This window comes from Charadrius vociferus, unplaced genomic scaffold (assembly GCF_000708025.1).
Source record: "Charadrius vociferus isolate BGI_N301 unplaced genomic scaffold, ASM70802v2 scaffold163, whole genome shotgun sequence".
NCBI classification, from domain to species: domain Eukaryota; kingdom Metazoa; phylum Chordata; class Aves; order Charadriiformes; family Charadriidae; genus Charadrius; species Charadrius vociferus.
This window is the reverse complement of record NW_009648332.1, coordinates 9,746,757-9,760,865: the sequence shown is the minus strand read 5'-3', so window position 1 is coordinate 9,760,865 and position 14,109 is coordinate 9,746,757. Positions and strand designations below refer to the sequence as shown.

Below are 14,109 nucleotides of genomic sequence, written 5' to 3'. Positions count from 1 at the left end.
CCCCCCCCCGCCGTTGCTTTCTGTAACAGCTGCACAATAAGTGATTACAGGAATTTTATTCCAATAGAATATTTTTCCACACTCCAGATCGCCCCAATTGTTTTCAGATTTTATTATTTTTTTTTTTAAATCTTACTTTGGGCAATGCTCATACCTGAGAAATTTTTACATAAAATGTGGAAAGTTCAGCAAACTTAAAAGTGACACAAGGAATTAGAAGTCTTCTCAACTTTAAATGAGAAGCTCAATATCAGGCTTCCCAGAATACAAATAAAGAGCTATGTTAGCTTTTTAAACCTAGTTCTTCAAAAATAGCTTCAAAGATCTTCCACAAAACCCTTGTTTTCACTTTTGACAGGCACATGCGGCACAAGCCATGAAATCTATGATCTGTCTGCCGTTGTTATGATCTACCTTACATAGCGGTTTTGCTACCTATGTCCTATCCTGTAACTTCTAAAAAAAACTTTTTCAGAACTCTTAACAGAAACTTCAATATTTATTTAGCTGTAATGTTATCAGAAGCTTTGCCTTCATCAAAAGGTAACAAATAGTATTATTCTGGCCTAACACTTAAAAAAAAAGCTAAAATTCACTTTCAAACTTCCTTACAGCATGACAGAAAATGAAGCGTGTCATTGCCATTTCCAGTGTTTAACATTACTTGGTTTTAGTTTCATGTTGAACACTGTCAGAAGTGGCACTCAAGGAACCATTAGAAATATCGCTTCGTCTTGTTTCTTTTATTAAGTACTAATTCTTCTGGAAGAGAAGTTTTCTTGTTTAACCAGACTTGCTACCTTTCCCTTTTTCACAGAACTCCCATTATTCTCTCAGAGCAAATGAACATAAACAATATACCCCAGAGTGTATACAATAAAATCCTTTGGGAAAGGAAGTGAGGTGACAGGAGGAGCAGAAAAGAACAGCTTCAGGGAGAATGTCACTTTAGTCAAAGCATTTCAAGATGAAACATCTATCCGATATTGCTGGGTTGGATTAATGAGCCAAGAGAAGAAGCTTGGGCAACAAGAAGTTTAAACTTGCCAGGACATTTTGACTAGACAGTAAGTTTGAAAGATAAAGCCAAGAGTGGAGAAGATTTTAAATTCTTCTAAAGAGAGACAGAGAATATGCAAAGATATGTAAAGTCTGACAATATTATAGGGAACAACAAAAAGGAAATAATCATCCAAAAGCATAAAAATAGAACAAAATAGCAGTGGATTAAGAGCTAGCCAAAAGATGCTGAAAGGAAAAAGTTGGATGGGAAGCCCTTTTTGCCATCATTTTTTGCCATCATCACAGGAGCATTCTGGGTTTGGATCCCACAGATCTAGGCTTCCTCTCTCCCAGAATCTTAGGGATCAAATACAGTCCATAACAATTCAAGCCTCAGATTTAAAAAACAAATGCCACTGGTATGTTTCACTAGCACTGCTTCCCGAGTCCTTCCTATTAATCAACTGTTCACATCCCTTTAACAGAAAGCACTGTCAGGATTTAAAACAATCAGAATTATCTCTCAATGGCACATTTATGTTTTAAAGAAGGCTGAAGTCAAGTCTTGGCCCAGTTTCTAGTGTGCCCATAAAACGGCTGAGGAATACATTTCCAGAGCCAAGTGTCCTTTCTGCAGATTAAGTCCAGTTTTCAGCAAAAAAGAGGTAAAAAGGTAAAAGTGCATTCAAAAGGCAACAGCAGTTACATCTCTGAAAGCAAAAAACTGTGCCAAAAAAAAGTGTATGCATTTCCATTAAATGGTTTCCAAGCATTTTGCTCCAACTTAGGGATTTGTGTGTAGATTTAGTGAGACATTCTTGAAACTGTCAAGATACTTAACTATGCAAAAATTAAGGGCTTTATCTCATCTTTAATTCTGTCTGTAGTTTTACATTATTTTTTCTTCCCTTTCTTTCTAACTTCTGGCTTAAAACTGGGGCACTGTCTTAGAATTCAATCACACCATGGAAGTGTCATTTTAATGGAGATGAAAGAGCAATATTAACTGACATCCAAAGCTTCTGACAAACAGAACTGCATGGGAGTGAGCAATGATTGAGATCTTAATCACTTGTCGGCTGTCGCATTGTGATGACTTGCATTTTCAACTAATCTGGCTTGAGTAATGAGTGAAATTTCTAGCTGAGTGGTGATTGGCATTCTCTGAATGAATCCTTTCCTCATATTTCATTTTCATGGGTGACTGATCACATCCAGTATATGAAAAACTGACATATGTTAATTGAACAGATTTGTGACAGGTGATTAGCTCTCCTTTCCTGAAGAGTCCTAGAGCTGTATAATTGTTTAAAATTGATAAAACTTTTTTTTTTTTTTGTCATCACCTTGGCTGTCAACTCTAACAATTTGAACTTTAGGAAATGGCCTCAAAGGTGCAAACTAAAGCTACATGAACCCCGTAGTCTTTGATTCCTGAAAGTTTCTCTTTGTTTCACTGCTTTTTTGGAAGGAAGAAAAGGAAGAGGTGAAGGGCAAAACAACAACCCAGTAAGGAAGAAAAGAGTTATCTCTGAGGATAAAGACCTCTTCCTTCTTTGACTGTTCTTTTAAGGCATTCTTTGAAACTTTCCAAACTACATACTGAAAGATGAAGGACATAGAATCTTTTGGGAAAAAAAAATAATCAAGGAATTCATGGAAAAACTCTGCCAGGTGCTTGGCAATCAGCTCAGCCATATGTGCTGAAAGCTGAACTCCTCAGTCTACTGCACAAGAGCCACCCTGTTACGGCACAGAGCGCCAAAAACACAGGGAACACCAGATCCCACAGGAACTTGCTTCCTTGTCCCAGAGCAGAGCATATCACACCTCAACATCCCAATAAACTGCGCTGTAGCCTAGGACCTCAGGGTCCTGGGCTATGGACACCAAAACCAGAACACCTATAGCTGCTTGTTCCTGTAGGGCCAGAAGCCTGGGGACCTTGGAGGTAACCTGCAAGGACAGAAGCCTCCAGAAGCTCAGCTCAAGTTGGGACTGCAACAGCTGCAGGACAAAAACAGCTCGCAGAGGGACGGCTGGCACAAGACTCGGAAGCTTTGAAGCCTGAGCCAGAGATGGACCCTGCAGCAGAAGCTGCAGGAGACCGACATGACATGGGATCTTCCCTAACCTAAACAGAGGATCAGCGCCACACAGGGCTCCGGGAGCATATTACGTGGCAGGGGTATCACATATTAGAGCTGCTGGGAACAGAATTTTTGAGAATTTTTAGTCTTCTTGGAACTGGAAATTTAGAAATTACCTACAAAACAGAATTCACAAGTTTTGGGCAGCTCCACTCTCTCTTCTATGCCAGGAAGCCCACCTCTACCTTAGGCCGGGGGACAAATAATACTTGACCTACAGTTTTTCCTGTGAGAAAACTAGCAGAAGCTGACAGTCAGATGCTTGCTGGCAGGAGCAGCCAACAAAGGACTTTTGGACATTCAGATAATCCCCTATCGTTCTCATTCTTCCATGCTAACTGCTGCCCGTCCAATCCTCCTGCTTTGCCCTTAGCTTCATGCCAGACCTGTTTTCTCTTCTGCTTTGCCTCCTGTACTTTTCTCTCATAAAAGCTTTCTTTACAAGACCGCTTTCCATTTAACTTATCCTCTCCTAATTCTTGATTTTTTTTAGATATTACCATAACAATAAATACCTTCCTCTTTGTCTCAGTATTAGCAGTTCCATAAGATAGTAGAAGACTACACCCAGCCACAGCAGCGCTTCTTACTCAGCTCGACAGCAGCTTCTTCCCATGCAAAGAGAAGTTCCTATTTAGTTTTTGTCAGATTAACAGAGAGAAGCAACAGCTGCAAGGACAAGTTTGCTGCAGTTTTAAGGAACGTAGGACACTGGGATTGAATAGTTTCTTTCATTATAAATTGATGATTGTGATAGCTAGCAAATATTCTAGAACATTTCCCATGTTCTCCACAACACAGGCTTCAGAGAAGTTGATAAATTTGTGCAATTACCCTGTCAGTTCCCTTGCTAAATAGTTGCCCTTTCACTGATGAAGAACACAGATTCAAACTTTAGTGATCAACTTTGATGTGTCTAAGCCAAGGGGCAAAAGAGAAAATAAAACAGACATGCTTATCCTTAAGTGTGGTACACACAAGCTCCACTAGAAAAGATATGCCAGAAGGAATACAGCGATGACAGGTAATGGCAAACAACTAAATAACTCATGCAATAGCGTTTAGATAATGTGCAGGAAGAATAGAGGAATAATTAATTACATCGCAAACCTTGTAGTGAGACATCCTTTCTTTTATCAGAGACACACATTTGCAGAAACACAGGCAAGCTTTTGAGACTGCGTGCTGGACAAACTTTGCTTTGCTTACATCCAGAGACTAAAGTAGTCAATAAATAGTAGACTACAGAAAATGAGAAATTATTTAATCTTGTAGTAATGTATCTGTTAAAAACTCACCTAATTCAATATCTCTTATCCCCATGTACGTTTCAAGAAGCTCATCCACCTTTTTAATTGCTTTTTCTTCAACTTCAGTTGGCTTTGTTGGAATAAAGGGAGAAAAAGAGCAAAAGTATGATTTTATCCATGCGGAATTCAAAATAACCAGCAATTCACCACTGATTATCCTTACTCCCATCCTTGCCAGCTAGACTTATAAAATCTACAAGTATAACACATTATTCCACTCTCTTTCCCTGTTCTGACAAACCTGAGCCTTCCTCCTAACACCAAGGCACACAGCTCTCACATCCAGACTAAACAGGGACCTTGCATCCCCTGGCAGTACAGATCTTCATGAAATCCTCATCAGTTTTAGAGGAACCCAGAATAAATAACGTTTCTTCTTCCAAACCCTAATCCTGGTTTTACACATGTTCATGTCAATGTACATTACAAGCCTCTCCTAACACCAACCCTTACACCAGCCCAGTACACTTTGCAACTTCAGAGACAGAAACAACTCTTCAACCATCCCCTGCTTCTTTTTCCCCCCTTCTCTTTTTTCAACACTCTGTGGTCTAATCTACCTTAAATTCATCCATGTAATCCATGACATCTAAATATAGGCTCTCTGTTTCCAGATTCCTCAGCCCTATCCTATCCCTGCTAAGTCTTCAACTTTATGTAAGCATTTCTCCCTGCAGAAGGCAGTCATCTCCTTCAGTCCCACAAGCTTTGTAACATCCAGATTCTCCCTTCCCACTTTACCTTATCAACCCTGGGGAAGAATAAATCAGGCACTAGATGATTAAACTACTGAAGGACCCCGAGATAACCATACCATTTCCTCCACAGTAGCAGGGCCTTTGGTTCTCAGCCGAAGTGTTTCTCTCCCTCTGGAGATTTTAGCCTCTGGCAGAGTTCCGCCTTTGGACCTTGGTTCCAGCTTTTCTAGAGACAAAAGAAACAAAAACAACAAAAAGAAAAGAATACCACACAAAACTAAGTATATGGCACATCAGGATATGATATATCTGACATTACATTCTTGATTATTCTAATCAAGATCTAGACATATGTAAATAGTTAATTATAAGTAAACTGTATTCTAAGTATAGCTTTGCTGACAATTTCTTGCCTTTCAAACTTCGATATCTGCTTGACTGCACTGAAGCTAGGACTTCCATTAACCAATACGCCTTTACAGACCTATTGCACTCAACTTCATAGGTGCACTTTGTATAATTTTTTTTCCCTATTCTACAGAAAAGTAGGAGTATTTATTACTTAATATTAGGTAACGGCTGAAGTCATCAGCCAAACGCTGGTTTATCCTGGTCTTTACAGGCAGACTCCGAAGCAGGTTTAGCACTGCAACATTTCCATCTTTCACTGATGCAGTGGTGCAAACACCACTGCTAAACAGGTCAGGATGAGCCACACTGAGCGGAGCTAACAATTCCATTACTTGTGGAATAAGTCTTGCATAAATCCACAAGTAGATCTGCAGAAGTTTTTCCACTGGTTTCACCGCGGTCATTATTTCACACCTGATAAACCTCTACCAAGAAAAGTTTACCCAAAGTTTTCTTTACCAGAATTCGGCTTTCCTTCTTTAACGTTGGGTAAGGGCACCCCAGTTAGTAAATGGAGTACGGAATCATTTCAGATTTGGCTTTCTTGTTCTCAGACATAATTTTATATTCAAGAGTGGCAAGGCTTTAATTTACTTACTGACATGGGAGTTACATAATTCACCTGGAAAGTGCTATAAGAGAGCAGAAATTTTTGCAGAACTGTATTTTAACTGTGCTGTCTTCTCTATCAGATTATCCTCCTCTTAACAGTAGGCCTTTCCTTGAAGGCAAGGCTTTAACATGTTATATTCATTTTGCCCAGGTAGATTCCAACTCATCATTCTTGCATAAGTCAAAAATCCAGATTATTCTGCTGAACAAGTCTTGAAAAGTAAATTTTGATTGATTTTAACAAATAGATATGGCCCAGTCTATTACATATATACTTAGGATGAACATTTTTCCTTAATCCTTTTATTGCTTCTAGGAGAGTTTAAAACATCCTTGAGATTGCCATTATTTCTGCTAGACTTGTTTCAAAAAGTCACTCCTGATACAACATACATCTTTGTCTAGTTTTGTCACCATTAGCACCTTAAAACTCATGACTTGACATAACCTTTACTTGCAATACTTCAGACCAAAGCACTCTGGCCACCGTAGAAATCATTCTTCACATTCACATAATTTACATTTAGAGTTTGTGTTATGCTGCTTTTTCTCAGTTTCTATTAATTTTTCACCAATTTGTAGGGGGACAGCTTGTGACTGGTAAGGATTGACTTAATTCAGACAAGTCTTCAATTCTGTGCGACAAGCCTTGCCTAGAGTAGCCGAGGCAGTTTGTGTGCACGTGGTAGAAAGATATCCACCCGGGAAATTATATTTATTTCACATTCTGCTGGGAGGAGGAAAAATAGAAGTAATTTCACACACAGATTTGTCTTTTATTTCTGTATCCTGACAAACTTGTGTTGAAACTAACAGGAATTCAGCACCTACTTGTCCAGCAGGATCTGGATCTTGTTTGTCATCTCCTCTGGGGCGATTCTCAGCATGCTGCAGCTTAAGCACTACCTCGAATAAATTTGTGCTTAAAGTCTGACTGCCACTAAGGCTAGAGGTGGGATATTCTAACTTACTGGGCACTGCAACTTGTAAATTAATTTCTGTAGGGTAAAAAAATAACGTGCATCTTCCAAAAATCTGTCTAAAAAGCTCTGATTGCCTCTTAATTCAATGTCAGATAAAAGGTATTGCCATGGAAATAGCAGGTTTCCTTCTCTACATTACAGGCAGGCTAAAAGGTATCTTATCTTAATCACCTGACTAAAGTAATTACTATTAAATAATGGCTGAAGTCATCAATCAAATGCTGATTTACCCTGGTCTTTACAAATAGACTATGTAACATTTAGCATTGAATAAAAATTACAAAGCCATATTAAAAAGGTATTCCTATATTACTAATTGCAATACTATACATATGTAATACCACTTTAGCATAATGCATAACATACACATTTACTTAATAGCAGTATCAACTTATATCCAAATGCATTACAGATTAGCTCATAACCCTCATTCTTCACAGAAACACCAAAAGCAAAAAGAAACCTTCAAATTTCTCTAATTTTCAATTTCTGCTGCTATTCTGACACCAAGTGTCAAGACTGGTGTATGACAGCAGTTGCAAACTACTAACAGATAAAAAAAAAAAAGATTTGAAAAATAAACATTTCAAACTGCTGCTGTGGCAAAGATGGTGATTTTCACTTGCTGTTAGTGCAGGCATTCACAAGGACTCATATACACTTATAATTTAGCAGTATTTTGAAGTTTTTATTACAGAAAAACAATATAGGGTTTGGGAAGTGATATAAAAAATTGAAAGAATAAAAATTAACTCATTCTCTTTTCTTTTTTTTTAGCTTACGACATTGATAAAATTAATATACATAAGGATCAGCAGTAGGTATGCATGTCTCTATGTAAGTATCACTTTCTCATAGCATGCAGGTGGTAGGCAGAGACAGAGCTTTGCATTACTGCTTTCTTCCAATTCTGAGTATACTTGCTGCACGATTAGAGATGCCCAAAAAAGCTGGGGAGAGCAGGCAGGTATGCAGCAAAGGAGATGCTCTAAGGAATCCCAGAGTGTTTTCTGCAGCATTAGAGGGTGCAGTGCCCAGTAAAGGGTTCAGAAATAGAAGAGTCTGACAGACAGATGAACACGTATCAATAAAGGAAGTGAGAAGAGGAGGTTCAAGGATCAGGGCATTACTGAAGTGATCCGTGCTTTAAAACTGTCTGTGAGACAATTCCTGTATTTATTTCGCAGCATCATGTGGTGGCAAAGGAATCAAGCAACTGAGACTCAGGCTGAGGCAGCCCACACCAGAATGACTGCTGGAGAAAGCAAGATGGAAGAAAATCCATTCATAAACTTCCCACTTCAAAGAAAAAGAAAAACAAACAAAAAAATACACTTTTTTTGTATTGGTTATGCTACCTTGGGTGGACACCTGGCTGCCATCTGAAAACAAACTTACAATGCAGTGCAGTGTTGGGATTTCCATATCCAGTAAACAATGTGGACAGTCAGGTCACTCACCAAATGCTTTCATAGGCTCTATCAACTCCAGCTTAAACACCTGACCTTTCTCCAGGTCTTTTAGCATTTTGGCAACTTCATAATGCCGACAATCGGACACATTTTTTCCATTTATAGTCTTTATGTGATCACCCACGCAGATGATTTTGGTTTGGTCCATAAGGCTACCTTCTTTGATTCGCTATTGTTTAAAAAAACAAACAAACAAAAAAAAAACAAACAACAAACCATAATCAGAAACATTTCTTTAAAAGATAAAGAGGTGACACCACAGAGTTTCAAGAATGTCAGTTAACACCATCAATAGCATTGAGCTTATTATACCACCAGTGCATTTTGTCTACAAGATTTTCATAAAATGTATTTTGGAAAGCATTATTTTTCAAACAAAGGATTCTAATAAGCATTGAATATAAAATCAACAGGGGAAAAACAAAAGAACGCAATCATACTTTAGAAATTAAGGCTTCTGAATAAGCTAAATTTTTGTGCTTTAAAACTGAACACAAATGTGTCAGTAACGTGAACGTTTAATTGAATTTTGGGGGTTTATTTTGATTTAATAGTTTGACAAGCATAGGAACAGAACTTTTCTCTTTTCAAGTATGGTCCAGGGACATAAAAAAAAAAAGTGTGTGACATACTAAAAAATTACCTACTATAAAGGGCTAGTCTTAATAGCATAGATCCATCTATGGTGATAAAACTTCTACCATTTTCCTTATCAAGCTATACAGATGTGTATTAAAATATTTCCTCTGAAATAACAGTAAAGAATAACAAATTCTTCTAAATGTCATCTCATGGAATACAAATGGTCTAAAGGTCATAAAAAGTAATAGACGTCAGAACTGATAGTTTTTGTGAAGTGGAATTTAAAAAGTGAGAAAATCCCCAATCTTTAAAAGATCTCTATGATCTATCAAGTCAATTAAAGCACACTTAAAATTTCAGTGATTCTGTTTAGTGTTGTTATATGCTGTCATATTTATTTATCATGTGCCTAAGACATGTGAGCCGTTATCCTATAGCTATTTAATAGAAAAGCTATGACATAGTAGAATATCTTGTATTTTGTAGAGATATGAATTTCATTCCAGTATTTTCCTGAATAGCGTACTTTTCAGTAAAGACCGATGTTGTTCAGGCTAACTTTGAGTGAAATAACAGTGAGACAAGAGCGATAAACATATTACCACCTCCTACTATAACACCTAGCCTGGCTGCATAACCATCTCAGAAACCTGCTTCTAGTCTATGTGCGCACATCTGAGCCCACATATGTGCCTCCATCTGAGAGAGTCAGTGGGAAGTGTGATAGCGCTCAGTGTCCTATAATACACTGCAACAATTTTTAGCTTCAGGCTGAGTTTAACTCTTTCTAGCCTTTTTGTCTTTAACCTAGATTAAAACCAAAAAGAAGCCTCATGGTGAAGAGGGGGATATTGTGCGCACACCAGAAACCAGGTCCCAACTGCATTTCTGTTACCAGATGCCAGGATTCAAAAGCGTGCCCACCAGACTTCAGTTCATGTTTAGTCTACATGTTAAATTCATTCTCATTTAGCTTTTCTTCTTCACTTGGATCCTAACACCAAAACTGTTTAAGTAACATTCACGGGCTGTTATTCGTGTCATATCAATAATGTTTTTTAATGTCTTTATCATCACTCCAAGTTAACTGACCAGAGAGAGTCAAGCTACATTGTCACAGTAATTAAAATGCAATTGATCTGCCTGTATTTCAAGTGCTCTGTAGTCCATTTAGAAGCTAGGATCTATATTTCCTATGCAATGCCTAAAATTACTTGCACCACCCCATTTTATAACATCTCCTTACACACCTGTCAATCATGCTTCAAATTATGTTATTCTTTGAATGGCTAATTTGATTCCATAATACATCTTCCCATCTGGCCACGTAGCCAGAAAACAAATTTGTGAAAGGAGAACACCACCAAGTTTTGTTCTTAGTAAGGCAAAACAACGTTAGATTTCATAGGAAAAGAACCTGCAGTTCAGAGCGTCAGGTTTAAAAACTGGCTGGGTTATATCTCAAACCTGGAAACTGTCCTGTTACTCAAAATGCGGTAAAATTACTGTACCCCATAACAGCTTTCAACAATACACATATAGGAAAATTTAATATTAATTCTTAATTAAAAATGGACCATAGTAATAATTTTTCCATTTTTATATGTTTATAAACATAAAAACAAAAAAAATTCTATCAAACTTTAAAGTGGAGACAGTCTTTGCTCAGTCATTTGCGTAGATCAAGTATAAAAAACATGCAGCTTTTACTTTTGCATACGGATTTTCTATGCTGTTCTAAGAAATCCATTAGCTAAACATGCAACAGCAACAAAGCAAGCTCCTAGAAACTCCTTTAAACTGATGCATTCCCACAAAGACTGCACCGTTCTCATTATACTGCTTATTAGACCAGTACAAGGACAACGATGTTTTTGTTCAGGCAAGTTTTATACAATTTACTGGAAATTACACCTTGTCTTGCGAATGTGGTGAGGGTTTTCCAGTCTGCTCCAATTATGGAGTAGTCTGTGTGATGGCTGTTCTCTCTCTCTCTCTCTCTCTCCATATCACCATCCACGCACAGAGGGTAACGCTCTGTACAGCGCCACACACGTGAACTTTAATCGCTGAAGCACTGCTTTCAATGCCTTCTTTTAAAATACCACATAAGCAGCAGCGTGACTGAACGTTACGGGCTGCGTGGATGCCACCACTGGAAATTCAGAGTTCTGCATCTATAAACAGAAAAATGAGGCTATGATTTTGCCAAACTGCTTAGTGAAACCTCCTCTGCATCTCGACTTTCTCAAGCGTGACCTCAATCACATTTTTCCACGAAAAAAGACAAGCCAACTTGTTTCTAAACCACATCTTGTTTCATATCCATGGTAGCTAAGGAATGACTAGAGCATAAAGCCTCTACATACAAGCAGCTCTGTTTACACTAGCAATGAGAACAGTGATTGAAACAGCAGTAATCGAAGATAATTGCCAACGCCTCACTAATAATGGATAATTGGAGTAGATTAGAGCAAAGCATCAAAAAAAGGCAGAAAATGTGATTAAGGTTCCTAATACCTAGTCTAGGAAGAAGGGTAGCATAATTTCCTCAGCCTCTATTTGTCTCAAAACATACTATCTGGAGGTCATATAGAAGAGGAGGAGGAAAGCAATTATGATTAATATATTGTACATGTTACTGCCCATAGTTGCTACTCAAGTTAATTGCGGCAAATTATGTTAATCTGTATCCTTAACACCTTTTAATTCATCCTACTTATCTCAGGCAACAATATTGGAAAGCTGAAAAAGCATCGTTCTTGCACCGATTCTTATACAGCACAAAGGCTTCTGCCTTGAGAACAGTCAGAAAGACTGAAAGAACTTGATCTCATTATCACGAGTGACAGCCATTCTATAAGCACCTAATGAATGACATCAGAAAATCACTTTGAAAAAAAAAAAAAAGAAAAAAGAGGGGGCAGATGCAAGCAGTATCTAACACCTACCACCTCAGGGGAGGTCGGAAAATATAATGGTCACATTGTAAAGCTGATACACATTACAGAAGCAATGAACAAATGAACTAATTTTGAATGACATGCAATACAGAAATAGCTGAACTAATTTTAAATGATGTACCTAAAGAAAAGCAACTTTATTTTTCACTTATCATATATATGATAATAAAAGATTTTATAGTTCTAAAGGATCATAAAAACAATAATTAAACTGTTATAATAACAGAAGCAAGTATAGTAACAGAACAAAGTATTTCACTGGTAATTAAATCCACCTTTATAAATGCGCAGCCAACTCCATTGTCTGTAATGGTAAGCCCAAGCACATCATCAGTTTTAAGAACTTCCACTTCTTTTCGTTGTCCTTTTATGTGGGCAAATATGAAATCTTCAAGGCCAATTTGTGCACCCAAGAGCTTGTCCATATCAGCCTTATGAGTGTTCAAAGTGCAAAACATGATCTGTGCAGGAGGAAAGCAAACACATTAAGTTTAGTGATATATTAGGTTTAGTGAGCTTGATAGGAAGGTAAAAGGAGAGCATAGTTCTGGCCTCTCTGACAGATACAGAGTTGAAATGATGATTTTTCTCCTTCTCCAGCTGCCCCAGGAGAGGCGACAGTCTCCATCCACGCACATGACAGGAGGCATCAATAGCTCAAACTCTCCAGGTAAGAGCTGGTGGGGAGCGAAGGAGAAAGACATATCTGTGTGAGCGGCCTCTCCCGGCCTGTCCCAGCACACCAACTCTGACACGGGCGTCTTGAGCTAGAGCAGAACAGCTTGTTCCAGAGCTTAGGAACTGAAGAGTCACCACCATCTTTTGCTTCATCATTCACCCACCTCAAATTCCACAGGACTCAAACATCATTAGGGACTGCTTCAAAATGTAACTGCTTGAAAGCAGTGTCACAGAAAAGGGGAGCTCATCACTACAAAAGCATCAGGAGAGCATGAAATGTTTTGTATTGCTCCACATGTTCCACCATTAGCTCAGAGCACATTCTCTCCACAAACTTGCTTAGTTTCCTACCCTTCTTCCAGCACAAGTGGGAGTCATCTCTGTTCCAGCAAATTTTTTCTTCATAAATCAGCCTTTCTGTGGGATTTCCCTTCAGCACTGAGTGTGGGGCACTCTTTTCTTCTCCCTACACTTATACTAGTGGTTCTTTAACAGAGATTTATTGTCTGGGGCATAGGCAGGACAGCCTTTTTGCCCACCGTGGAGCTGCAGGGAAGAATTTGGCCAGTCCAGGCAGGCTTTGGGCTCTCTGCTTTTTGACTACAGGCTGTACTGAACAGCCTAGCCAAAAAAAGAAACAAAAAAAAAAACCCCAAACCCAATGCTCCTCCTCACAGCTAGAGTAACTACACCTGCCCGACTCCCTTCCAAGCTGGAGCTGGAGCGGAGGGGGGGACAGCAGTCAGAATAGGGAAACTCTGTGCTCCAAGAGAAACTTGGAAAATCCCTAAGATCTGCTCCACTGAGGCAAAGAGTGGCCCTAAAGACCATCTTCCACATGCAACTGGAAGCAGGGGGAGAGGAGTAGACTTCCCACCCCATTTGGTCCTTCAGGACAGGTGGCAAAACCACAGCTGCAAACCATCAGGCAAAGGCTCTGCTGCCAGCAGGACACACATGGCTCTGACAGGACCAGAGGGAGAAAAGTACATACTTTCCCATCCCCTACCTATATCTGCTGGACAGTATTTTCCTTCAGGGTGCACCTTGGATCCCCCGTGCAGCCCATGGCCCACACCAGCTCCAATTTAGGAAGTGGGAAAAGCAGTGCCAACACATGAGAAGTTCATGGTGGGAAGCCAGCCTAGCATTTGAGCAGAACCAGCAGCAGGATGTCGCTCAGTGTCCTTCATCTTTGCTCCCACGTTAGTGGCGGTCCCTGGGGAGCCACGGGCCAGGCCAGCT

The 14,109-nt window shown here is 39.0% G+C and overlaps 1 protein-coding gene across 1 annotated transcript in view; it reads right to left on the bottom strand.

Annotated features, from left to right (window-relative positions):
• GIPC2 (GIPC PDZ domain containing family, member 2) overlaps positions 1 to 12,663 on the bottom strand; it is a 17,018-nt gene extending 4,355 nt beyond the window's left edge. Inside the window, exons 1-4 of the mRNA XM_009884694.1 lie at positions 12,459 to 12,663; positions 8,627 to 8,807; positions 5,277 to 5,386; positions 4,451 to 4,532 (exon numbers count right to left, since the gene is read on the bottom strand). Of these exons, the coding sequence (XP_009882996.1) occupies positions 4,451 to 4,532; positions 5,277 to 5,386; positions 8,627 to 8,807; positions 12,459 to 12,641 (556 nt within the window). The 5' untranslated portion in view covers positions 12,642 to 12,663. The remainder of the gene's footprint in view (positions 1 to 4,450; positions 4,533 to 5,276; positions 5,387 to 8,626; positions 8,808 to 12,458) is intronic.
• Positions 12,664 to 14,109: the final 1,446 nt, after the last annotated feature.